This window comes from Centropristis striata, chromosome 19 (assembly GCF_030273125.1).
Source record: "Centropristis striata isolate RG_2023a ecotype Rhode Island chromosome 19, C.striata_1.0, whole genome shotgun sequence".
Lineage (NCBI taxonomy): Eukaryota > Metazoa > Chordata > Actinopteri > Perciformes > Serranidae > Centropristis > Centropristis striata.
The window spans coordinates 27,710,512-27,735,874 of record NC_081535.1 but is presented as its reverse complement, the minus strand read 5'-3'; the positions used below and the strand labels follow the sequence as shown (position 1 = coordinate 27,735,874).

At 39.3% G+C, this 25,363-nt stretch overlaps 1 protein-coding gene across 1 annotated transcript in view; it reads left to right on the top strand.

The window, feature by feature from the left end:
- The window catches only part of vldlr (very low density lipoprotein receptor), an 83,279-nt gene that overhangs the window by 11,716 nt on the left and 46,200 nt on the right, over window positions 1–25,363 (top strand). The window contains 3 exon segments of the mRNA XM_059357589.1: window positions 2,803–2,922; window positions 9,418–9,540; window positions 20,133–20,255. Coding sequence (XP_059213572.1) covers window positions 2,803–2,922; window positions 9,418–9,540; window positions 20,133–20,255 — 366 coding nt within the window.

Below are 25,363 nucleotides of genomic sequence, written 5' to 3'. Positions count from 1 at the left end.
CATTGCTGACGTGAACATTTTTAACATGCCTGTCTTCATAATCCGAGCAATAGTTCAAGACTGCAGCCTATTCCATGTTTTTATTTAGAAAGATCAGCATGTCCACATGATGAAGAGATGGGATGAAGACGGGAGCAAAGTTGGTTTGTTTCTTCTTCTACAGCTTGGCATCCAGCCCGCCACACTGTGTCATCAAATACTACGCTGCCCCCGTGCGAAAGGCACCAGTAATACAACTTTTTTTATTCTCGATATGAACTATTTGATTTTTTTATGATTTAATGATTATTCGAAAATCGATGCCCATCCCTAATCTGTGCCCTGCTTTACTGTCCCCTATCCCAACTGCAAACTGGTTATTGACCCTTGCCACCCTGTTAGTGCTCCTGTTGGCCTGCATTATCAGCCCTGTTTACTGACTGCCTGGCACCAGAGGTTCCAATACAGATAATCTGTGGTCCCTTATCTGTTGAGGCTTAATGTTTTGTGCAGTAGGCTAACTTACTGAACCAGTGGCTGGCTTGTTACTGCAGTAATTATGGATTTTGACTGGATTGTAACTGGCCTTTCTGGTTTCACCTTGACCTGCTTAACAGTGGTCATCTTACTAGAATAGGCACTAATCAGGAATCAGGACAGGTTTTTACATCAGTCTGGCACTTTTCAGGTGATCAAATATGGACACCTAGCAGGCTCTCTGGAGTCTGACTGATAGCCTGGTCTAAAACATTGAGGCTGTCTCCCCACTGTGCCCCTCACAAGTTGTTTTTCTCTCAATTTGACACAGAATTTAACTATCATCCCTACCACCTGTGGAGGAAATTTGGTGTTTCCGGTCATGGTGGGACATGAAGTAGGTGGTGACCTACTTGATATTCAAGACACAAGGCCTTGTGGGAACTCAAACTGTGAACTCAACTCTGATAACACCATGTGAGAGGGGAACGTGTAGATAAGTGGGGTCTGTCCTGATGTGACGTACAGGGAAGGAAGATTAGGGCCACTTTGCCTCTTGCTTAATAGTTAATGCTGGAAAGTGCAACAGTCATAAGTCGAGTGGTGTATGGGGCTTTGTTGTACTGTAAAACAGCCATTCGGGATTGTGCAGTGTATGGAATACGAATGTGCTAATAAAACTTGCTGAAGAGAGTATTGAGTGCTTTGTCTTTGGCCAGCTCACCCATTAACTTAGTGCAATCCACAAAATTGCTATAACACACCCATGAAATGCACATTGGAGTCCCGAAAAACAGAATTTAGGATGTTGCGATGCTCAGAATCCAGGAATTGATTAGACTTGATTTTTAGGTCCTGAATAGGATCAGATTTCGATTAAAACTTTTCACCGTATTCGTTACATCTTTATATTGTCTGTGTGTGTTCCTCAGGGCTATAATTTCTCCAACGGTCTTGGGATAAAACGTATTTGTGTGCAGTAAGATCGTAACAGAAAAACAAACTAACGAGAACAATTCATCTTTTTTAGGTTGCATGGGTTACCAGGTTTATCTGCAAAATAATCACTAGGATAATAACAGAATAAGGTCTGGATCAGATTCTAACTTGGATATCACACCAATATAATTTTATTTTTCATGCATGTTTGATATGAAAACCTTAAATAATGTAAATACATTGTGGGGGGGTTGCGTTAGCTGATATTCATGTTGCATCAGTCTCTGTTCTTGCACATTTTGAGACTATCTCTCTAAAAAAACTAAAAAAAAAACTGTTGTTTGCTTCTAAACCAACTACCGACCTCCTTGCCCCCAACTGACTAAACCTTTGAAAGACGGCTATCTGGAGAACGATGAATATTGGTACCGTCTTGACCAGATTTAAGTCCACTGTCTGTAAACCTCTACTAAAGAAACCAATTGTCAGCCAGTCTTTGACCTTACAATCTTTTGAAAAGAATTAGAAAGGTCCACATTTAAAAGTAATCTTTTTGAATCTTTTCAATCTGCTCTTAAGGCCTGGTACTTTACTGAAACAAGACTTAATAAAGTGGTAAATGATCCTCTGCTTATTACTGATTCAGATTCTATCTCTGTGCTTCTGGACCTTTCATGCAGCTTTTGACACCACAGTTCACTGTATTCCTAGACAGAACGAAAAATCAATTTGGTGTCTCTGGCCTATTGTAAGAAATGCTATGAAGAGTCAGTGGTTGAATAGTAATCAATCAATAGCAATGTGTCTGCCAAACACTTAGCAGATTAACCAGCCAGTTGTTGGGTCTATAACAGCAGAAAATGGTAAATTGCCCAGTGGAAGATCCAAGAGCCTGATGGGACATATTTTAATGTTTTATTTTATCTAAACAGTAGTTCAAAACCAAAAAGGGGTTAAGTTATTGTTGGTACCTTACTAATCTATTAGCCCTATCATCATTCCATCAAGTTAAAAGCTGGACATGTGGTTTTGAATATTTGGGAAGAATTGTCATTCCGTTAAATCAGTTTTTCTCTGTCTGATGTCCTTTTTTAGATGACTGTTCAACAGATGTTACCCAGCAGACATTTTTAGCCACACCAAGTTTTAGTTCTCCACTGAAATATTGATGTCACTTCTATCTTCAGTTCAGATTCATGTTATTATCTAAGGAAGGTTTTTGTGGAGCTGGTGCATCTCCAGAGGAGCAGTGTTGCCTGGCAGTTCTCTTTAAAACAATTAGTGTGAAATTGGAGCACCACAGGGAGTCTTGCTAGGACAAAACAAAAAGCAAAATAATCTAAACAAACATTTGGGACTATAAATTCAGTTTTCTTAACACCCTATCTGTGTCTGTCTTCTCTGTAGGTACTAAGACAGAATGTGAGGCCAGCCAGTTTCAGTGTGGGAACGGCCGCTGCATCCCATCTGTCTGGCAGTGTGACGGAGACGAGGACTGCACAGACGGCAGTGACGAGAACTCCTGTGGTAAGATGCTAAACAGACCGCTGTCCCACAACTCGCACATACTGAGAGCACAGAGAACACTGAGACCACTGGACACGTATACAAATGGGAAAACAAATGGAACAACAGGCAACTTGAAAGGGATTTTGTTTGTGTTGAGTTTAGCAATGTCAGCCAATTAATAATTGCGTACTGAGGTAGATTGTTTGAGTGTAGCTCATGGTAACACAGTGATTACAGTCTGAACTTTAGACAGGATATAAAACGGTCAGGTTATCAGACCCGTCATAGCCACTGAAACATGGTTTCTTTTTTTTCTATCACGGAATAGACATGCCACATACGCGATTTATGGATACCCTTTCAAGAAGTTGATATTTATTTTTTTCTTAATGTCAACAGATCTAAATGAAAGCCTGATATATTGTCATGCTCTGTGCCATAGAGCTAAAACACATCAATGAGCCATACTGTTATACTGGGTGACAAATTATTGTATTACCATGAACACACACACAAACAGTCCTGCTGCTCTTTATACTTGATAATAGAAGTGTTTATTTATCCACAACTTAAAATAGTCCCAATCAATTGCACTATTTGTTTGATTAAACTAGCATATAGTTTCCTTGCCTTGTGGTTTTAGGAAATCACTAGAGCCTAAAAATGAAACTATAAATATATATTTTTTTATCTTTACAACTTCAGTAGGAGCCAATGGCAGGGGGGGCCTGGGAAGTAAGTCTTTTCATGGTCATTCTCTTCATAGTAATAGAAATATTCTAACACTAGAATTGTCCCGTTTTTACATTGCAAAAAAGGTGTCTAAAAACAAGATAAAAACACTAAGTCTGAGGGAAATTATCTTGCTGCATGGACAGATAATTTCACTTGACAAGATTTATAAATTAAGATTGTTAAATCTAGAAATAAGCATGTTAAATGCTTAAAATAAGAAAGGAACTCTTAAACCAAGATGAATTATGTAACACTTCTAAATCTAAAGTTTTTTATATCTTGGTAAGAAACAAATAATTTGCAGTGCACTCTGCTCGGGCCAGTTCATCGCTGATTGCAGCTTTACTTTATCTTGTGTTTTTTGATCTTGTTTTTAGACATCCTTTTTTTGCAGTGTAGCTTTCATTGTAAATGCATTTTCTCGCCTGTTCTCAAGATTTAACAATAAAATTATTATTGCACTATACCTTGATTGTTTGCTTTTACTCTTCCTGTAAGTCGCTTTGGATAAAAGCGTCTGCTAAATGACTAAATGTAAATTTAAAATGTAAATGTAATATGTCACTGTGCCATTGTTTCTGTGTGGATCAGTTGCCATTTCCATTGCTGCTGTGCTGTATGTGGGCTGGGAAATGAATTGTATTTACACTGTTAATGTGGCCTTTGATGGAGTGTGGGCGAAGTGATGACAATCCATCTTGGTTACAATTGAACATGGTTTCCTGCCAAAGTGAACAATATGTAAATGAAGGTGGAAAAGGAGTCTGACTTGTATTTTAAAAGGTCAGCACGCAGGGTGCCTGATTAACTTTTTACATCGGTAGCATTGGTGATTGCAGTTTATTTTCTCTCTGCAGTTGATGGAGCACCACGGAGTAGGGTATTTAAATGTTTACGTCCCTTACCACCTTCCAGCTTTGCTTTAAGTCAAAAAAAGAATACAAATCTGTTAAAGAAGAAAAAAAATTGCAGGAAGGAATTTCACAAACGGCAAACAAAAGGCTTTACCATGAGATAATCTGCTTCACGTTAGGGCTGGGCGATATATCAATATAAAAAATATATCTATATGTTTTTAAATGTGATATGGAACCAGACCATATCGCATATGTCTGTATAGTTCAAATTTGCGCTGTGATCCTTGCTCCAGGCAAGCTGTTTTATATATGAATGCTGTCTTTATCTGTTAGATGCTCTTGTGGACTTTCAATATGACCTCCTGAGTATCATCTTGTTAGCTAAGAATAACTGAGTGTCTTTTGTATTCCACAAATACTCACCGCAAGAAATTATTCAATAGTCTGTTCTACACTTGTTCATTGCTTCAGTGCCCATAGAAGATATAGGATGCATGGCACTTCTTTTTTTTTTTACACACAGATGTCACATGCCATTCAGAATCCACCTTGTAAACTTGGTCCCACCAGGAGACTTCCCAGCATCCCTTGGGACAGAATGACCTGGTGATGGGAAGGTAGCAGATAGAGCAGAGCTAAATCTGGATACGACAGAAGTCTGTGTGTATGTGTGTGTTGGTCTAATATATTTCAGATCTTTCTCCATTTTCTTATGTCCCTCATCTATCTGGGTCATGTGAGACTGGGAGGGAGGAAAGAACAAGTAAAGGAAATGAGTGAGAAAAGGAAGAAAATACACAGCTGATCATACTGCAGGGCCATATGAGGAAAAAAATCCTGATTACCAGAAGACCCCCTCAGATATAAATATACAGGGTTTCCTTCCAGAAATTATTGGATGTTGGAAACCGGACGAGTTCAGTATAATGTACATTTTCAACAGTTATTTCAGTGGAGCTTAAACATCCACTTAGTCTTAGACTGAACTAGTTAGATTTTGGTTGTCAGTGCCCAAAGTCGCTGTAGCCTCACAAGTCACATCTGCCTTAGCTTATTTTCTATCCAAAAGGTCGAGGTCAACTTCACTGTGACATAATGGTCTGAAAGCAACATTTTTCTGGCTATTATTGAACGCCATAACTCTGGAAGAGAAGGGGAGAATTTTGTCAGATACTGAATTGGTGTTACTAATCTTAAATGCCCACTTGAAGCTGTGCTAATTGTATAGACAAGAACCCAACCGATATTGGACTCATGCTGATATCGATTTTAGAGAGGGAAACCCATAACAGATATGGTGGCCGATACATTGATCCATTTTGAGCTGGAATTAAATTGACCTTTTTTCATGTGGATTGTGCAAATATTTTACATCCACTCTGTAAATGTACCCAGAGAGCAACTTTCTCTACTCTATTTAACTATAAATTTTAACATTGTTATACATTATTCTACATTATACAAACAGTGTATTACATTGTCAGACAATTCTATAAATAACTGAGAAAATGAATAGCTAAATAAACAGTCTATTGTTCGCTATTTAAAAATAAAAAAAATAAAAATGAATAGCTAACAACATTTCTAAATCATGCCAATCGGCATTTTTTAATTTTATATTGTTTTAAAAAAGTTTCCATAACTGCACATACTGGACAGCATATACACCTATACCAATAGGCTAATAGCTGCCGATAATATCAGTCAACCAATATACTGTGTCAGGCTCTTATATAAACCTTCTGTGTTGCCAGGTTGAAGATGATTGTGAAGCGTCCATGTTTAAGAATTTGCAGCAAAATGGACTAAAACAGATTGTAATCTTCTCTGTTTATAATCTGTTTCACCCATCCAGCCACTCACAGCTGCTGACATTTTGTTGCAGTTTATTCTCCGTCTGTGACGGAGTCAGTGGGAGATCAGAGCTGCTTTGACTTTCAACCCAGAAAGAACTGAGACGTGTGAAAGATGAGAATCTAACATTAATTCATAAAAGAAGGTTGATAATGAGGCCCCCTGCGACTTGCTGCTGTCGGGGCTCAAATTGGACTTGGTTGTTTTTGGGTGCATATTTGTATTCTGGTCAGAATGAGGAAAGGCCTCAAGGAGACACTCGAGCCCTGCATGGACATGGAGGTGCTTAGAGTAGAGGGGGCTGTGTTGTGTTATAGACAGTATTGAAAAGCCTCAAGCATCTTGAAAGAAAATCTGACGCACCATCAGGAACCGTTTCTTAAGTTGGCATTACTAAACTTTTTTATTTATTTTGTTCAGTTTGTTAATTTCTTCCTGACCTCTTTTCTTTTCCCTGTTCCGTTTAAATTTTGCACAAGGGCAACATAACCTGGAAATGGAGTTAAATGATTCATTGTTTTATATCAAAATTTGCAGTTGCAAATTCTTATTCAAATTGCAAAAGCCTTGATTCTAATTACAGAGTGCATAATTTATAGAGTCTTGATAACCTGCAGGAGGTAAAAGCTTTAGTTGAAGGCTGTTTTATTCCTCACAGTATACTGTTGCTTGGTCCATTTACTCACCTGGAGTACGTCTTTCGAGTAGGCTGAACAACATCAAACTTGTGGCTGTTTATTTCAGACAGGAAGCTCATGCAGTAGGTTGCTCAGTAGTTGAATCTAAATGGCCGATGGCTGGTGAACAGTTATCACAATCTACTGTGAAACTCTTAAGCACTAAGCTCTAAGCTAACTTTAGTGTTCGCTTAAGCTGCTTAAGTACATGTTGATAGTATCATTAAGGCAAAGTTTGCCGACCTTGGGTTTGGCCACCTCCCAATGGGACACAAGACAAATCTCAAGAGTCACAAGATGATGGACAAGATGGGAAAGCAGAAAAAAATACTTTTCTGCAACAACAAACAGGTTTTTTTTTTCAAAAAGTAAAAATAGCTTCTTTTTATGACTCTAAAAATGAACCGAATCTGAGAAGGGAAAAATTCTTGGCTTACTGTTCACAGCTCTTTGTCATTTTGAACATATAAAATGAGGCTGGAAACAGTCTGGAATGTAGTGATTGTAGTAGTAAGTATCTTCTGACCGGGACCACATAACTATAGTCCTGCTTCTATGATACTTGAATGGTTTGCTTGTGCATCAGCTCATAGATGTTGGCATTTCCCACGAATGCCCGCCCCGTACTGTGACTGTGCAAATCTCAGAAGGAGAAGGAACTAAAAAGGTTCCCTTCTTAGGGACTTAAACTATCAGCTCTGGAAAGAGCAATCTTTATTTTTTTTCCGACTAGCTCAATCAGGCCAGTATGTTGCTATTTTTATTCATCCAACATGACATTTTACTTGACCCTGGGCAATTGGGCAACCCATATTGTTGAGCCCTGAATGTAAATGCATCTTTAGGCCCCGTTTACACGAGGACGCTTGTTGGTAAAAACGTCAAAATGTTTTATCTGAAGTGCCTTTCGTTTAGACAGTGACGGCGTTTTTGTGGCTTAAAAACACATGTCCTTCAGCCACACACATCCACTGATTTGATGGGCAATAAACAAGCTGCTTCGGGTCTCTCGGCGGCTCCGCTGTCCCCCGGCTCGTAGCGAGATCACCGGCGGTGCAGCGCTAATCACCGGCGCTACCGGTGATCTCGCTACGAGCCGGGGGACAGCGGAGCCGCCGAGAGACCTTTCAACTTTCGCTCTAAACTATTTAAAACACCATCTACAGCTAAAGAGAGTTTCGCGTCTGCAGCAGCCATGTTGGATCCGTAAGAAAACTACAAGCTTCCAAGTGCTGAGTAGTACGCGTCATCGTCTTGCCGTCCCTCCCCGCTCTGTGATTGGATCCCTAAAACAGGGCTAAGAAACTGCCGTGGTTTTCAGACTGGATGGAGGTTTGAAATTAAATTCGAGCGCGCAAGGCAGTCTGGGTATACCCAGGCTACCTTCAAACTGCTCTGGCAGCTCTAATAAACTTAAAGGAGACTTTCCACCAAATGTACAGGATATGTACAGATAGTATTAGAGGTAATTCACAGATCCTTCTCTGTTCACTATCACATTTTGGATGCACCAATTGGTCGGAGGCGAGCCAGACGGCTTTGGACGAGACCTAGGAGATCTAGTGGATGGTGGAGAACTTTGTGGAAGGAGAAGCTGATGAAAATGTGTGGCGTGAAAACTTCCACATGCCCAAAGATGCTCTTATCGCTTTAAGTGATGCCGCCTGGCATGCATACAATCCAATTCACACACTTTTGCGTCACCATATGGACACAGATTTTGCGTCTTTTGTCTTCTGTTCAGACCGTCATCATGTAAACGTAGCCTAAGTCTTCTGTAGTTGACTATTGCTTTGGAACCTGGGATAAGCTCAACAATGTGCATCAGCATTATTTAATCTGATTTTATTCAAGTAGAAACAAAATAAATTCAAGTAGCAATAATGGTCAAAACATGGCAGTTGGATATGTTTCTCTAATCTTTCAGCCCTACCTGGACACTTCATCTGCTCTATCTACTTTCAAAAGAAAGAATTCATAACAGATATTCTCTCCCTCATGGTCAAGATGGGAGTTTTCTTCACTTGTGATTTGACTTTATCTGTTAGATGTGATTTTCGTCTTCCTCCTCCTTTGATGGAAGATGAATGCATCAGTAAAATCTCAAGAGGATCGCTTTGAAAGCATTTTCAATGCAAATGTGCAGTTTGGGCTTTGCTTAACCAGAAGGCAACAAATTGTAAACATGTGACCTTTTCACCCGGTGATGTGGTTGGGTCAACTGCGATATATATTCATGAGGTGTGTAAGAATGGCTTTGGTCTTTTTTTTTTCCCCCATCTCTTCCTATTTCTCTTATTTCTTTGATGTGAGATGTTTCATTAAAGAACACACAGTTTGCTTTCTCTGTATAATGAATGTGTCTGTTTTTTTTTTCTCTCCCACTCCAGTGAAAAAGACTTGTGAGGAGGTGGACTTTGTGTGCCTCAATGGCCAATGCGTCCCGAAGCGTTGGCACTGTGATGGGGAGCCGGACTGTGAGGACGGCTCAGACGAGACCGTCGAAATCTGCCGTGAGTACATGGATACTTGTTTACCACAACACTTTCGATGTAGGTTATTGCTTCAGACATTTTCCAATAAATCATAATCACAAATTCACATTAATGCTTCCCAAGACAAACCAGGAACTTTTTTGCAATGATTTGAAGGCTCCAAACATGGTTATTACGAATGTTTTAAAGCTTTGTAGCCCAGTTTTGTAGAAACAACAGTCCGAGTGAAGGTGACTGTTTGCTCCAGAACTTGAGACTTTTTGGTGTTCAGTAAATATATATTGCATGCTGCATGATGATTGATTACTCCTGCTGTATCTGCCACCTGAGAGAGAACACTGCTGTACACAGGTCAGCGACTATTCTTGTTTTCATAAATTACTTTAAACAAATAGGCTCATTCAGAGCAAGGCAGAGCATAAATAAAGTGTGGAACCAGGACTTGTACACACGCGTCCCCCAGGAGGTCAGACGATGTGAGCAGTCTTAATTACTGCAGTTTGTGTGACTGTAGTGAAGACCACGGTTCAGGCTAAAGCAAAAATGGACAGGACAAACTGAATCTGAACAGTTAATCCAACCTCTTTTTTTTTTGTCATATTGTTTTGCTCTGATGAACCAGAAAGGCTGAAGTTGAGTCTCTGGTTCAACGTTAGCCACGCTGTATTCGTTACTATTTTGACCATTGAAATTCATTTGTGTGCTTCATAAAAATACTATAACAGAATTAGTCCTAACTCAAAGATCAACTTGCTTTAGTAGCTTTATGTGAAGCTTCCAAGTGACCCGACTTCAGTTCTTAGATCATGTAATTACATATCAGCCCTCCATTCACTGTGGAAAACTGAGAAATACAGTTGAAACCTGCTGAAAAGGCTGGTAGGTGGACAGGTTGTTATTTTGGTTAAACTGTATGTTTTCAAGATGCACAAACCTAAACTGAAGTCAGTGTTTCCCCTACCATTATATTAGGGGGCGCCCCGCCCCCCCAACGGCACCCCCCGCCCCTCTTGAAGATCAAGTTAATTTTATTTTCTATAGAACGCCAAATCACAACAGATCACATCTGTAGAGAAATATTGTACTCTTCTTTTCCGGTAATAATTTATGGCAACTGTAGTTACTAAATTACTAATTTAGGTTTTACATTTTAAAAAAAGCTTGGCATCAGCAATGCTAACACAAATAGACAAAAAAAGTAAGTGTATTAAGGGGGCAATGTGCATACTTAATTTTGTTAACTGTATTTTGCTGATAAATTTGTTTACGTCAGATTGTAATGGCAGGACTTTATTTCTATAGTACACTATGTATGTTGTCTGAATACTCTCTCAAAGAGATGATCTGTTTTATATTATGTTGAAACTGAAAACAGTGTGAGACATGGGGACAATTTTCTTTAAGTTTGCTTAGCAGCCAGCTGCAGAGTTTTTGCCATCTCAGTATGCAGTGGATGCACTTTCCTGCTGTTTCTTGCTGTATGTCACAGTTGCAGAAATTCAGTGAGGCACTTAAAAGCAGTGAGGGTGGGTCCCCTGCGAGCAGCCCTGTCAAATAAATAAGTTGTTTAAATGGAACTAAGGGGAGCTGCTGAGCTTTTAATGGTATAACTGTGATGTGAGGTCTTGCCGAGGTGCTTACTGAAATCAAAGAGATGAGCGATGATGGAAAGTGTTTATACTGAAGTCGTCTTTTAATGAGAATCGCTCTTCGTCTGCGCTGCCTGCACTGTGCCGTTGTAAAGACAAATGGACTATGGCGTCTCCTCAGGTACAGAGATAAACATCAGAGGGAAGATGAAGGCTCTTCATCACAAGCATGTTGGTTTGATATTCACTGCTTCCTGAAATCTTCTTGAATACTTAAAGCATTTTTTTTGTCAACTAAAGAGAGATGGTGTCTTTCATCCATGGCACTGAAAGTAAATACTGAACCTCAGGTCTATTTCTAACTTCAAAACTGCATAATGCCAGGATGAAACCAGTATCAGTGGAGGACAGAGAAGAGAGGCTCGCTGGAGGATTGATGAGAATGGCACTTTTTTTTTTTTTCATGTCTCAGCAGTAGAAAAGAAAATGTCAGCAGCTGTTTATTAAACCCATTTCAGTAATAATAGTTTTTCTAAGGTACTAAAGCTTTACTGTCTGCCAGCGCAATGTTCAGCTAAATGAGTTGAAACAATAAATGCTTGCGCTTCCTAAAAAATGATCAAAACAAAGTACTGATAGTAAATGTACTAAATAGCTTCAGTGTAACCCTCTGGATCCTGAAAAGTATGTTTTCTTTATTTAAAAATTGTCAAAAATACAACATTTTGTCATAGAAAAACTATCAAAACATTCTCGTCTGAGTTTGAACTTTCTGACGGTTCACAAGTCAACGGGGAAAAGTAACCAAAATGAAACAGTTGAGATATTTCTTCTTATTCTATTTATTCTACACTGTGTTCCAAATTATTATGCAACTGAGTTTTTTCTCTGATTTTCCTAAATAGTCGATGCAAATGACAGTCAGCATAATTTAAGTCATCAACCATTAGTTTAATGAATTGTAATGTGATTGGACAAACCTCTCAATGATAACAGTATTTTTTTAAAAATAAAAAACTTAAAATGCACTGTTCCACATTATTAGGACCTCAGACAGCCTGTACATCTTCCGCCGCAGGCTGAAGACCTATCTCTTCCAACAATACCTCGGTTAAGTCATGGTCGCCTAACAGATATATATATTAAAAAAAAAAAAAAAAATTCTTCTTCTTTTCTTCTTTAACATATAGCACTCCTTAGCAATGACAGTTAGCTCTTAAAGTTGTGTACTTACTCGATTCCTATGGTCTATGTCTAGTACCATCAGGTTGAATGCACTTATTGTAAGTCGCTTTGGACAAAAGCGTCTGCTAAATGACATGTAATGTAATGTAATGTTATTACGCACGACAGAGTTTTATAACATTTTATAGGTTTTTAAGAACTGAAAATGCTCATTTTTGGATTTTCCAGCATTCGGAGGTCATATTTACCGAAATCAAAAGCTATTTCAATCAAAATCATCTTAACAAGTCAAGTTACATTTTAACATAGGACCCCTTATTTGATAGCAGCTTCACAATTCTTACATCCATTGACCTTGTGAGTGTTTGGAGAGTTTCTGCTTGAATTTCTTTGCAGGATGTCAGAATAGCCTCCCAGAGCTGCTGTTAGGATGTGAACTGCCTCCCACCCTCATAGATCTTTCGCTTGAGGATGCTCCAAAGGTTCTCAATAGGGTTGAGGTCAGGGAAGGATGGGGGCCACACCATGAGTTTCTCTCATTTTATGCCCATAGCAGCCAATGATGCAGAGGTATTCCTTGCAGCATGAGATGGTGCATTGTCATGCATGAAGATGATTTTGTTACTGAAAGCACGGTTCTTCTTTTTGTACCATGGGAGAAAGTGGTCAGTCAGAAACTCCAAATACTTTTCAGAGGTCATTTTCACACCTTCAGGGACCCTAAAGGGGCCGACCAGCTCTCTCCCCATGATTCCAGCCCAAAACATGACTCCGCCACCTCCTTGCTGACGTCGCAGCCTTGTTGGGACATGGTGGCCGCCCACCAACCATCCACCACTCCATCCATCTGGACCATCCAGGGTTGAACGGCACTCATCAGTGAACAAGACTGTTTGACGATTAGTCTTCATGTATTTCTGGGCCCACTGCAGCCGTTTCTGCTTGTGAGCATTGGTTAGGGGTGGCCGAATAGAATAACTGATAGAATAATGCATAACTGCAAGCCTCTGGAGGACCCTACACCTTGATGTTCGTGGGACTCCAGTGGCACCAGCAGCTTCAAATATCTGTTTGCTACTTTGTAATGGCATTTCAGCAGCTGTTCTCTTAATCCGATGTTTTTGTCTGGCAGAAACCTTCTTCATTGTGCCTTTATCTGCACAAACCCGTGTGTGCTCTGAATCAGCCACAAATCTCTTAACAGTACGATGATCACGATTAAGTTTTCGCGAAATATCTAAAGTTTTCATACCTTGTCCAAGGCATTGAACTATTTCACGCTTTTCGGCAGCAGAGAGATCCTTATTCTTTCTCATGTTGCTTGGAAATGGTCATCTGCTTAATGTGGAACGCCCTTCTTAAGTAGTTTTTCCTTAATTGGGCTCACCTCGCAAACTAATTATCACAGGTGTCTGAAATTGATTTCAGTGATCCAAAGAGCCCTGAGACACAATACCATCCATGAGTTTAATTGAAAATCAAAAAATGTAATCTTTATGACACTTAAATACTATTTGCGTAATAATTTGGAACGCGATGTACATGTCTCATTGAAATGTTGCCAAAAATAAACCCTTGGATCCTCTCAAAAAAAAAAAAAATTTTGCACTCCTTATCACAACTGGGAAGCCATGATTGATTCTGCTGAGATGACGTGACAAATACTCACTGAAAATTGGACAGTTAACCACCTTCATCAGCCAATCCATTTAACAAGTGATTGTGAGCATATAGATAGACACACGAGGATCAACTGGTGACTGCTTATGGTAATGAAACGGAAATCTTTCAGGACAGGTGGACCGATCCCAAGCTCTGGTCCATATAAAGCGTCTTTGGTTTACTTTAGGGAAGGCTACTGCAGGAGTTTTGTTGTGTGTAATCTCACACAACTTTAAGAGAAAAGAGAAGGAATAATATGGACAAACGCAATACAACCAATTCTTGAGCCCAACACTGAGCTGAAGTGTGGATAGCTCTCAGGTTCTACTTTATATTCAGTGTTTGCCATGTGTGATATTTGTCGGGGAGGCAGAGGTGTGCGTGACAGGGTTATACTCCATCTGTTTTAACAGAGCGGTCTTTGGTTTTTGTGTGTCAACACAGCAGGTTGAATGCACAAACCTGAAGACAATGCAAAAATAAATTCTTCAGCACTGGCAGAAAAGAAAACAACACTACATCTTCGAGTCAAAGCAAATTCCCCCCCTGCACTCTTGGATTGGGATCTGTGCTTCTCTCTGCCAGAATGAGAGCGGTGCAGTTTAGGGAGTGGTTTTAGCTCTGGACTTATTGAAACAGTCGGCTGTGTGCTGTTGCCAAGGCCTACTGCTTTTTAGTGTTAAGTAGACACAATGAAAGTAGATATGGGGCAACATTCACAAAAACGCCAGTATTATCACTACGCGCTGTCATTATATTTACTGCCGTTTTCAAGAAACAAACACCATCTTTCCTACGACCGAAACTGTCATGAACTCCGACACCAGAGCTTGGCAAGTAGGCCAATAGGTTTGCATCCATTACACTACTGGCAAGTGTTATCATGTTATCAGTTTGAATATAAAATATGTTGCCTTTGTGGAGTTTTTATTTGAATAGGTCACAAAGGATAAGCAAATGATCACATACTGTTTTATCAGAGTTGTATAATCCACTTGTTGTCACACGACTCAGCTGACCCACCTGCTTTGGACCATTTGGGTCATAATAGTCCTGAAGGGGCAAACAGTGACCTGATTGTTGAACCTTGTTACTTTTAATAAATCTTCATCAGTTGAGAAATAACATGACGGTATTTTGCTTTGCCAACAGAATAAATGCAAACTAGGACTGTTCTCCAATCCCATAGAAGGCAAGGTTTGAACTATGACCTCCAACATGGCTTTCTGTTAAGTAGTGTAGCATGGGTATCTCTGCTTCCTCCGGCTTCCTCCCACAGTCCAATGACATGCAGGCGGGCTTAACAGGTGACTCTAAATCACTTGTAGGTGTGAATGCGAGTGTTAGACTGGAACTTAAGTGGCATATGTCAGGCACAGAAGGCAATCACCAAAATAAACCAGAGTCTGTTTTCTGGCCAGAATTTCACATTTTCTGGATAAAAAAATAATGGTAATTTTGGCAGAAGCCTTAATTCAGCCGTATTTTGATTATGCATGTGGCTTATGGTATAATGGTGTCACAATGAATTTGAAGCATAGGCTACTGACCTCACAAAACAAGTTAGTCAGACTTGTTTTGGAGCTCCCGATGAGAACCCACCTTGAATCATCCCACTTTGATAAGGTGGGATGGTTGAAGGTGGATTGTGTATCTTGGATGCAGTTATGTATGGTACATAGGAGTGTTTATGGGGAGGTACCCAATTATTTAAAAAAATATTTAAATAGAGTGAATGAAGTTCACCGCTATTCCACTTGGGGAAGCGTAACAGATTTTGTATCACCTAGGGTTAAGAAGAACATGGGTAAAGAGTCCTTTCTCTGTTTGAACTATTCGTTGGAACAGGTTACCTGGCCCACTCAAATCAGTCAGAAGCATAAGCAGTTTTAAACAAAACTTGAAAAAATGGTTTAGACACCAATCTTAGACTGTTGGCAATTTGTATTTGTCATGTATATTTGAAACTGTAATTTGTTTTTATGTGTTTTTATGAATGGATGTATATATGTATGAATGATACATGTTTGTATGTATGTATGATATGCTGCTACTGTCCCCTGTCTCCTAACCTATAAAGACCACAATGGAAATAAGCCTTAGGGGTTTATTGTGTCATCCCTGACTATATATTTTTTATTTATATAACATATGGCACAGGTTGTTGTTTCATATTTTTATATCAAGAATGGTCAAATAAAATCAGACAACCAATCACACTCATATTGATTGATTGTCTGTGTGTCAGTCCTATGAACGTCTGGCCACCAGTCGCCAGTGTCAGCTGGGATTAGCTCCCGTCCCCCATAACTTGAAGAGTTGGGAGACAAAACCTACAAGATAATTGTGAAGCATCCATGAGCTAATTTGTAGCCACTATCATTTGTAGAGCTCAGACAAACGGGTCAGAGCAGTTTATTGTCACTTATGTATAATGCTGAACTCTGACTATTTATAATTTAGCTAACTGATAAATAATTTTGATCATTTACCAAGTTTAATTGATGTGCTGATTATAGAGAAAAAGAAGTCGATCACTATGTTTGGGTGCTTCTCAACTGCCGGAGCTCTTTTGGCCAATATTCCGAAGCAGACTATTGAATTGGCAAAATAAAAGTGCAAATCTGCACAACACCAGCTGGCAATGTACTCAGCCAATCGCCCAACCCTCCACTGCAAAAGACTAAAACGCTAGCCTTTTTTGTTAATTATGCCTCAGCCTCTGCTGAAACTATTTTCTTCCAACTGTCCTTTAATTTACCATTTATATCTGGTTAAATGCATCCTCCATACTTTTTTATTCCACATTTTGAAATTGCACATTATTGAAGTTTCATAACAACTTGAGAGAATGACAAAGCCCTACTGTGCCATTTGATCTCTTGTGAACTCTCTGACATTGGTCTGTGCTTGTGTAGGTTAAATGTTACAACCTGTGTGCACATGTTTCCACTGGCACTTGTAAGTGTGTCAGTCCACTGAAGGTCATCAGCTGCATTCCAGGTTGTAGTCCATATTGTGTGTGTGTGTGTGTGTCAAGAGCTTGTGTTAAGTTCCAGTCATAGCTGCAGTGGTGTACGTGCGGTTCAAACCAACTACTAAAGCCGTTATATCACTGTACTGTTTGACCAGCTGTTACACATGACTTGGCGGCTGGGACTGGAATCTAAAGTGTGTGCGTGTGTGTGGATGCAAACACCTCCTCCCAGTTTCTGTGTCAAAGATTTGTGCTGTGGTTGCGTTTACGTCAGTTTTCCTGCATTAGTCTTGAGACTGGAAGGAAGTAAGCTGCAGCTTTCGTCCACTTAGTCATTGATAAAAATACAAGCAGGATGTCAGTCTTCCATTAACTTAAGTTACAACCAGGGTTTCCGCCGCCCATCTGTGTTTTGTTTACTCATGCTCACACTGGCGGTCAGGTGAAAATATTTAACTTCACTAACTACTTCTATGGGACTGAACAAATGAGACTCAACAAATCAACTAACAAGATACCACTGAAATGTGTCCTAGGCATCCAGTATTGACAAGTATCCAGAGTTGAATGCGTTAATTTTGTTTGTTATGTTTCTCACATTGGCAAACTACACTACCTACATCTATTATTGGTTAACAGTGTTTTCATAAACAATATGACTTCAACCCATTTTAAATGATTCTGAATACAGATTCCAACTTAGATGTTCACATGAATGCTAAAGTAATTTAGCTTTCGCCCACTGTGGAGGGTCTATTCGGTGGGGAATATAATTATTTAATAATTTTTATCTAACTTGTTTGGTTGGATTCTGGCATTGCTCATCTTTTCAACTCAGAACCTTGTCGACCATCAAGGCATCAATCTTTAACTTTTTTTAAGGTCCCTGACCTTTTTACTGCCATGTTTCTGTCCCTCCTGTAATCAACACATCCTCAAGGTAACCCCACCTGGGACAAACTTGCACAGAAGGAATATATTTATTTTAACTTGAGAGAAACAATCAGGTTGAATATTTTTAAAATGTTTTAAAAGTAATCTTAAAACCCATTTTTATTCACTGGCTTTTAACTCAACGTCATCCTTTGCTCTGTTTTATTTGTTTTTATCTGTTCTTTGTGGTTTTTAAAATTTATTTTAAAACCCACTTTTATTTACTGTTTTTTACCCAGCATGAGACTCGCTCTGTTTTTATTTGTTCTCTGTTTTATTGTTGGTCTGTCCTGCCATGTGCAGCACTCTGTATCAGCTGTGGCTTTTTTAAAGGGCTCTACAAATAAAGTTGATTTGATTTACATGGTTATTAGACGCTAGTATTTTCCCTATTGAACGGATCATCAAAAGTTTGCACCACGCCTCTCAGCCTGATGAAAAATTCCCTCCAATCAGGGCCGGATGTAGGCAATTTTATTCTGATTGGGCTTTAAATCTAATTATTTCTGGAATTTTATGGTCCATTTAAAAGCACTTGGCAGGTATGCTTGTTTTTCAAATGAAGAAAAAGAAAGGTTAAACTTGTTTTTATTCATTGAGCAGAGGTGTTAAAATGTTTATCAGTTCTGAAACTTGTGTATTACGCTGGAACCACAGTGAATGTTTTCAGACAATATATGATAGAATTTTGCGAACCACTATGAAGAGACCCTGAATTTTTTAGGCAGCTTGTATGGAGCAAACATTACTACATTATGAGTAAACTGGTGTAGTTGGACTGATGCAGAGAAAGATGTATTGTCATGCATGGAGTTGTAATGCTGAGAGGTGTAGCGCACCACACTTGGTTCAGGAATATGGCAGCATATTGTTCCCTGACTTAACAACAAAACTACATCCTTGTAGTCAATAATTCACAGTGCTGTAGGAGCCACTTTTCAATTCACCTTCATCTACTGCTCCACTGAACAGCTCTTATCGCAGCACAGTCCGATTTTCTGTGCCACAGCGCTTCTTATCTCCCTCAGCAGTGGAAGATCGCAGGGATAAGAGGCAAACCAGGTCTTGAAGCTGACATTTTATGGAAACGAGCACTCTGGGATGAATATGTGTGCTGAGATAAAAAAAAAAGAGAAAAAAAGTACTTCCTAATGATGCAGGAAGATTTTGAGTTTAACCTCCAGGTGACTGATATCACAGACTGATAGTGTGTCTCTTGTGTTATGTCTGTCTTGTTAGTTAAAAAAGTAAAAGGACAAATGAGGCAACAAATTAAATAACAGACCAAATGGGGTCAAAATCAAAGAACATGTTCTAATTCGGTTGAATGTCAAATCAAATGTCGGTTGGTGCTCGAATATCGGAAGAAACAAGTATTTTCACAATTTAATTGAGAGAAATGGCGACACTGTTGTTTAAATGTGATTTTCCAGACCTCAGCTGTTGCTGTGCCAGCAAACTGGATTATGTAACCGAATGCGGTCTTCTGGTTTTTCTGGGTTCACAGAAGTGAGAACTTTATGTTCATCGCTTCTTTCTTTGACAAGGTAAAGCGTAGCTCAGTATCACCATTAATCTGCCAAAAGCTGCTCTCTATTTCCAACACAAAAAGAAGTCACTTCTGCCGTGTCCTTGTTCTGTCCTCTGGTTATTTTTGGCCCTGCCGTCAGGGGGGGAAATGCACTCAAAAGGCAACAAGTAGCGCCACAGCAGCTGTGTGATGACACCATACATGATACCACTTGGGCATGTTGCTTCATTTTATTTATTTTTATACTTCTGCATTAGCATCACCAATTTTGACCCCTTAAGGTTCGTTTCTTAAGCAACTGTTCTCCTTCGATGATTAGAAATGTCTCAACACTTTTTAAACTAAGCTGTTTGATACAGCTGCAGTCTGTTAGGTTAGAATCTGTTTGGCACTGGGTTTTTTTTAAAGGGTAAGCTCAGTTTAGTGGTTTATCAGCTGCAGTCTGACAGACATTCACAAAATGATAATGAGATGACAGACGTTGACAAAGCCTCAAGTATTTCACAGATTAGTTCCGAGACTTGAAAGGAAAAGGACCAAAAGAAATTGGTGGCCAGTTTTTTTTTTTTTTTTTTTTTTTAGCTCCAACATAATATCTAATCTCCACTCCATTTTGAACTTCTCTAAAATGTCATTAAATAAGTGTTTGTCTCTTTAAACGTGCTTCCTTTTTGTGTTCCAAAAATGAAACGTTACATCGCTAATGGTGCGTTTTGTGTTTTTGTCCATGCAGACATGAGGACGTGCCGTGTCAACGAGTTCAGCTGCGGAGCGGGCTCCACTCAGTGTATCCCCATCTTCTGGAAATGTGACGGAGAGAAGGACTGTGACAACGGAGAGGACGAGGTCAACTGTGGTAAGTGGACAAGCACACATTAATACGGAAGGGATATTTGTCCACATGTCTGCCTCAGCATTTAGCAGGATCCCTTTTCCATTACATAACATGGCAGAATTAAGTTTTTAAGTCTTGCATAACATGGCAGAATTAAGTTTTTAAGGCTTTTTAATGCATTTCAACTTAAATATTTATATTGATTTTGTAGTCAAGTAGCACATGAAGTGAGTAGGGAATATGAAATGTCTTTTAGCCGAAAGGAGTGATGAGAACAGCCGGCAGCATGTCTTTCAAACAGTACTTACTTGTCCATGTGTTGAATCCACGGCACTTGTAGTGAAGGTACATTTAAGAACCATCTCCCAAATGGTTGGCAAGGAATATCCTGGATAGTATTAGCCTAGCTCTTAGCCATCCATTTCCTAACCCTTTCAGTGTTAAAATACTCAAGATGGTGCTTTGACTTCACATTTTGAAGCTCTCTGTCTCAGAATTAACCAGATTTGTAATCAGTCTTGTCTAGAGGAGGACTCAGGGTTTTATTACAAGGCCAGTCAAGACCACAGCTGCAGGGATATCACTTAATTGCCCATGCATCGTTTGATTTATCTGCACTTCTACATCAATGTTGGCTAATGTCAGCTCTGGCATTAACGCCTTTGCGGCACCAATCGCTGAGATGAGAGATCTAGAGATGTAACAGAAAGGAGTGGAGACAGTAATGCTCCTCTGTGCTTGAAAATATACGTCGGGCTGCTTTCCCTGGCCATAAGAACATGCCACATTACTTGAAGAGCATTCATTTTGAGTTTGAATACACAGAAAAAGTTAAGAAAAAGAGTGAAACCCTAGCTCAATTATAAATTCTTTCCCACACTGGCTGTTAGATACTTAAAAGAAAAATACACATCTATCTTCTTTCTATGGAGGGTTTAATCACCTTAAAGATGTTATTTCCGTGTTTAAGAAAAGTGAAAGGAGGGATAGAGCTAATGAGAAAAGAGACTGATTATATGATTCTATATTTTTATTGTCTGCCCCTGCTTTGATTTATCTGGAATGCCCTGCGATTAACAAGGACACCCAGTGGAGCGTCCTGCTGTGACCTGTTCATTTGTCCACATCATGATATTCATCATCATGGCATTTTGATTGATTGATGAGCACTTGAAGGCAAAAGGATCGACCGAACGCGCCTTTTAACAACTGGCCTGCCCATTAGCATGATTGATTATAGGATACTGAGAGCTGTATATTTCAGTAAAATGATGCTACATATATGGCTACATTTAGAAAAGACTGATAGGGGTCATTCCCTCTGGCTTTTTGTTCCAAAAATGTAGACATTATAAGGTCCATCCTCTGAATTTGTCTCTCCTCTGACTGATCCCTATTGTCTGTGGACAGACAACTTTTTGCACAAACACATGCCTTTTGTGGCTTGAACAAGTGCAATCATACAATTTTTCGGGAGTGATTCAAGTACCAACAGCTGCTGTCCTTTACTTACTCAAGCACTGACAGTGTTTCATGGATGTGTGTATCAATTACTCGCCATCCTGCAGCTGTTTATCTTAAACACTGTGCAGCATAAACACACTAACAGCCTTTTGCACAGAGCATGAAGCTCTGCCTGGACAAACTATAAACTAAAATAATTGGATGTGACAGAAAACACAGCCTGTAGGATACTGTTAAAATGTACCCATTCATCCATGTTCCACTGGCCATCGGGGGCTGTGTGGCTGTGGCAGCAGGCTGAGCAAGGCACTCCAAACGCCCCTCTGCCCAGCGACATTCTCCAGCTCCTCCTCGGGGATCCTCGTGCATTCCCAAAGCCTGGATTAGAAATATTCAGGCTTCAAGTTTTAAATTGAAGCAAAATGGGTGATTTAAATAGGATTTAAAAAGGACCGTTTTAACCAAAACAATTGACAGCTTATCAGTATTGATAGGCATTGTTAATGATTAGTATTGAATTCCTTTAATTGACGTCACTGCTGACGATGGAAGGTGTTAATCGCATGATATTGATGAAACATCGTATTCATTGATGACAGGTTTTACTGCAGCCTGGTGCAGTGGTGAAGTTAACCAAATATTATCCAACATTAGGGCTGCAACTAAATAATCGACAGATTAATCGATAATGAAAATAATTGTTAAACCATTAATCCATTAGTTGTTATCCATTAGTTGTTTGGTCAATAAAATGTTGAAAAATATCAGTGTTTCCCAAACCACAAGATGACGTCCTCAAATCTCTTGTTTTGTCCACAAACCAAAGAGATATTCAGTTTATTGTCATAAAGGAACAAAGAAACCAAAAATATCCACATTCAAGAAGATGAAATCAGAGAATTTGGACATATTGTCTTTAAAAAACTGCTCAAACCAATTATTCCATTATCAAAATAGTTGCCAATTAATTTAATAATTGATTATTGTTCGATTAATCTAATTTCTTTTCATATTGATTATTAAAAAGAACAATAAATGCTTTTATATATGTCTTCTATTTTCGTGCACCTCTCCGTTAAAATGAAAAGTCTAACGCAACCTCTGGTGCGGTATGATTCCACCCTGAGAACCAGAGATTTGTTCCCATTCCCACAAGATCCAACACTGATGTTTGCCAATAAGGCCGGTCTCACAGTCAGTGTTCGAGTTCATCCCAAAGGTGTTGAATGGAGTTGAGGTCAGGACTCTGTGTGTAGGACAGTTAAGTTTTCACAGACCACAGTGGGAAAACCATTTACAGGCCAGTCTTTGTGTACAGGGCTTTTTATCATGGCATGGCATGCTGTAGCATTTGATTTCTTTTTAACTATGAGGTCAAACCACAAACGGATCCAGGCCATCATTTCCAAGAGCCCAGACCATTATCAAGGACTCATTGCCCTCTAAACTATTGCCCTCAAGCAGGCAGTACAGGACAAAGCACATACAAACAGACTAAAAACAGCTTTTATGCAAAGGCCATTACAGCTTTAAATGAACACATGAAATGATTCATGAAATGGTGTATATATGTGGACATGGATATATGCGCTATTGTGTTTTTAATTCTCCATGCTTTTTTTTATCCCTTTATTTGTTTTATGTGTTTTTACATAGTACATATGTAAGATTGATATTCTATTTCTCCTCCACTGAATATTTATAATTGGCACAGGTAATGTGGCATATGCCAAACCCAGTTTGTTCATCACACTTTATCAATGCTTCACATCCAAGTGTGCTTTGCATGACTCAACCTCAGAATTGTGAATGGTGATCTGAGGCTTGTATACAGGTATGACATACTGAAGAACAGTACTTGTGTTGACGTAGCTTTTTTTGGTCCATTTCAGAACTTTGCAGTTCGTGTTGCATCTGAGAGGAGTGATTTTTCCCTTTTAATACTCTCACCAAGGCAGATCTTGTCAGGCTCAGAGTTTCAGAAACCCATTCTACTGCAAATGTTTGTCAGCAAAGATTGCATGGATGTTTACTGACTTATCAGGTGTTTACTGCACCTGTAAGCAAAGAGTGGCTGAGTCAGCTTAACCCACTCATTAGAAAGGCCTGATTATTGTAAAGCAAATTTATAGTGGTACTGTTAATGGGTTTTATTCTAGGACTAGGGGTGGAACCTGACTCTCTCCTTCTCTTACTGTCAATAGACGCACCAGCATGATATGCACTAGGGCTGCATGATTATGGCCAAAATGATAATCACGATTATTTTGATCAATATTGTAATCACGATTGTTCATCATGTTAGGGAAAACATCTTATTGCACTACTTTTAAACAAACAATAGGAAAAGTTCTTAGTGTGTGTACAGAGTGTCTAGTGCTTGTTGTAAACAAACTGCTCCTGCAGCAGTAGCACATACACACTGTACTGCTACAGAGCTAACTGTTTGCCAATTAGCAATTTGCAGACTGGATGCTAAAAGGCTAACATTCACTCTCAGCTGGGAGAGACTGCTGCATGAGAACTGTGCCGCTTCGACTCTTTCTTACTCTTCTTAACGAGCCGTCTCCAATAACACCAGAAAAAGTCGCAGGATTTGTCGCCAGTCGCTTTTTTGGAAAAATAGTCGCTCGGGGGGTCTGACTAAACTCGCTAAATGTAGCAACAATGTTGCTAAGTTGGCAACACTGCTTCGCCGGCTTTTACAAATGGCGCGTGTTGTTGTGGCGTGGAGTACTCGCATCCTGCTTAGCGTTATATCCAATCCGTAACCAACGGCCCCGCCCCCTGGTGGTTGGTGGTCTACTGGTGTAGAAAGTGCTTGATTAGATATGCAGGAGAGCCGCATTTCAAAATGGAAATATCGCTGACGATCGGCTTAATTTAATCGTGGCGGCCAAAATCATGATCATGATTAAAATTAGATTAATTGTGCAGCCCTAATGCGCACCATCATATTGGAAGTATTGCTTCCAATTGCTTGGAAGTATTGTTGAACAGTGTTTTTTTTTTTTTTTTTTTTTATACAGGAAAAAGTATTTCATAGAATGGCAACTGTCATTGTAATAGGTAACACTAACTGGGTAATACTCTCATACAGCAGTCTGAAACAATGCCCACAGGTCCTCAAACTGTACTTTGTCTTTCCAGTCGCCACTTTGAGAACTGACTGACTGACAGCTGCACTCTCTACCTTATCGGTGCTAGTTGAGAAGTTGGCGCTCTTGTTGGCGAGGCCTTTCTTTCTCCCCAATAACTTTTATACTTGGACAGACTTTGTCATTCAGTTGTACATAGAAATATGCAAATTGAATGAAATTCTGATGCATTGGCTCACAATACTCTGGAATGTAAGATAATTATAAATATAAAACTGTAAAAAAAGAATTTATATTGCACATTGAGTGTTTCAACTTTTTTTACCGAAATGTTTGAGGCTCAAATTAACTATACAATACACACATGCCCCAAACTGTTAACCAGCGAACCCATCCGTTCAGGTTTTTATAACGAACTGTCCCATCCCTATCTGGCACACACAGAGACATCAAAAACCAAGATCAGCAGAAGCAGTTTGAAAGTGAAACTAACTCTTGCAGAACAATTATTTAAAAAATTTGTGACGTTTTCTAAAATGTAAATAAAACATAATGCGATCATTTTCT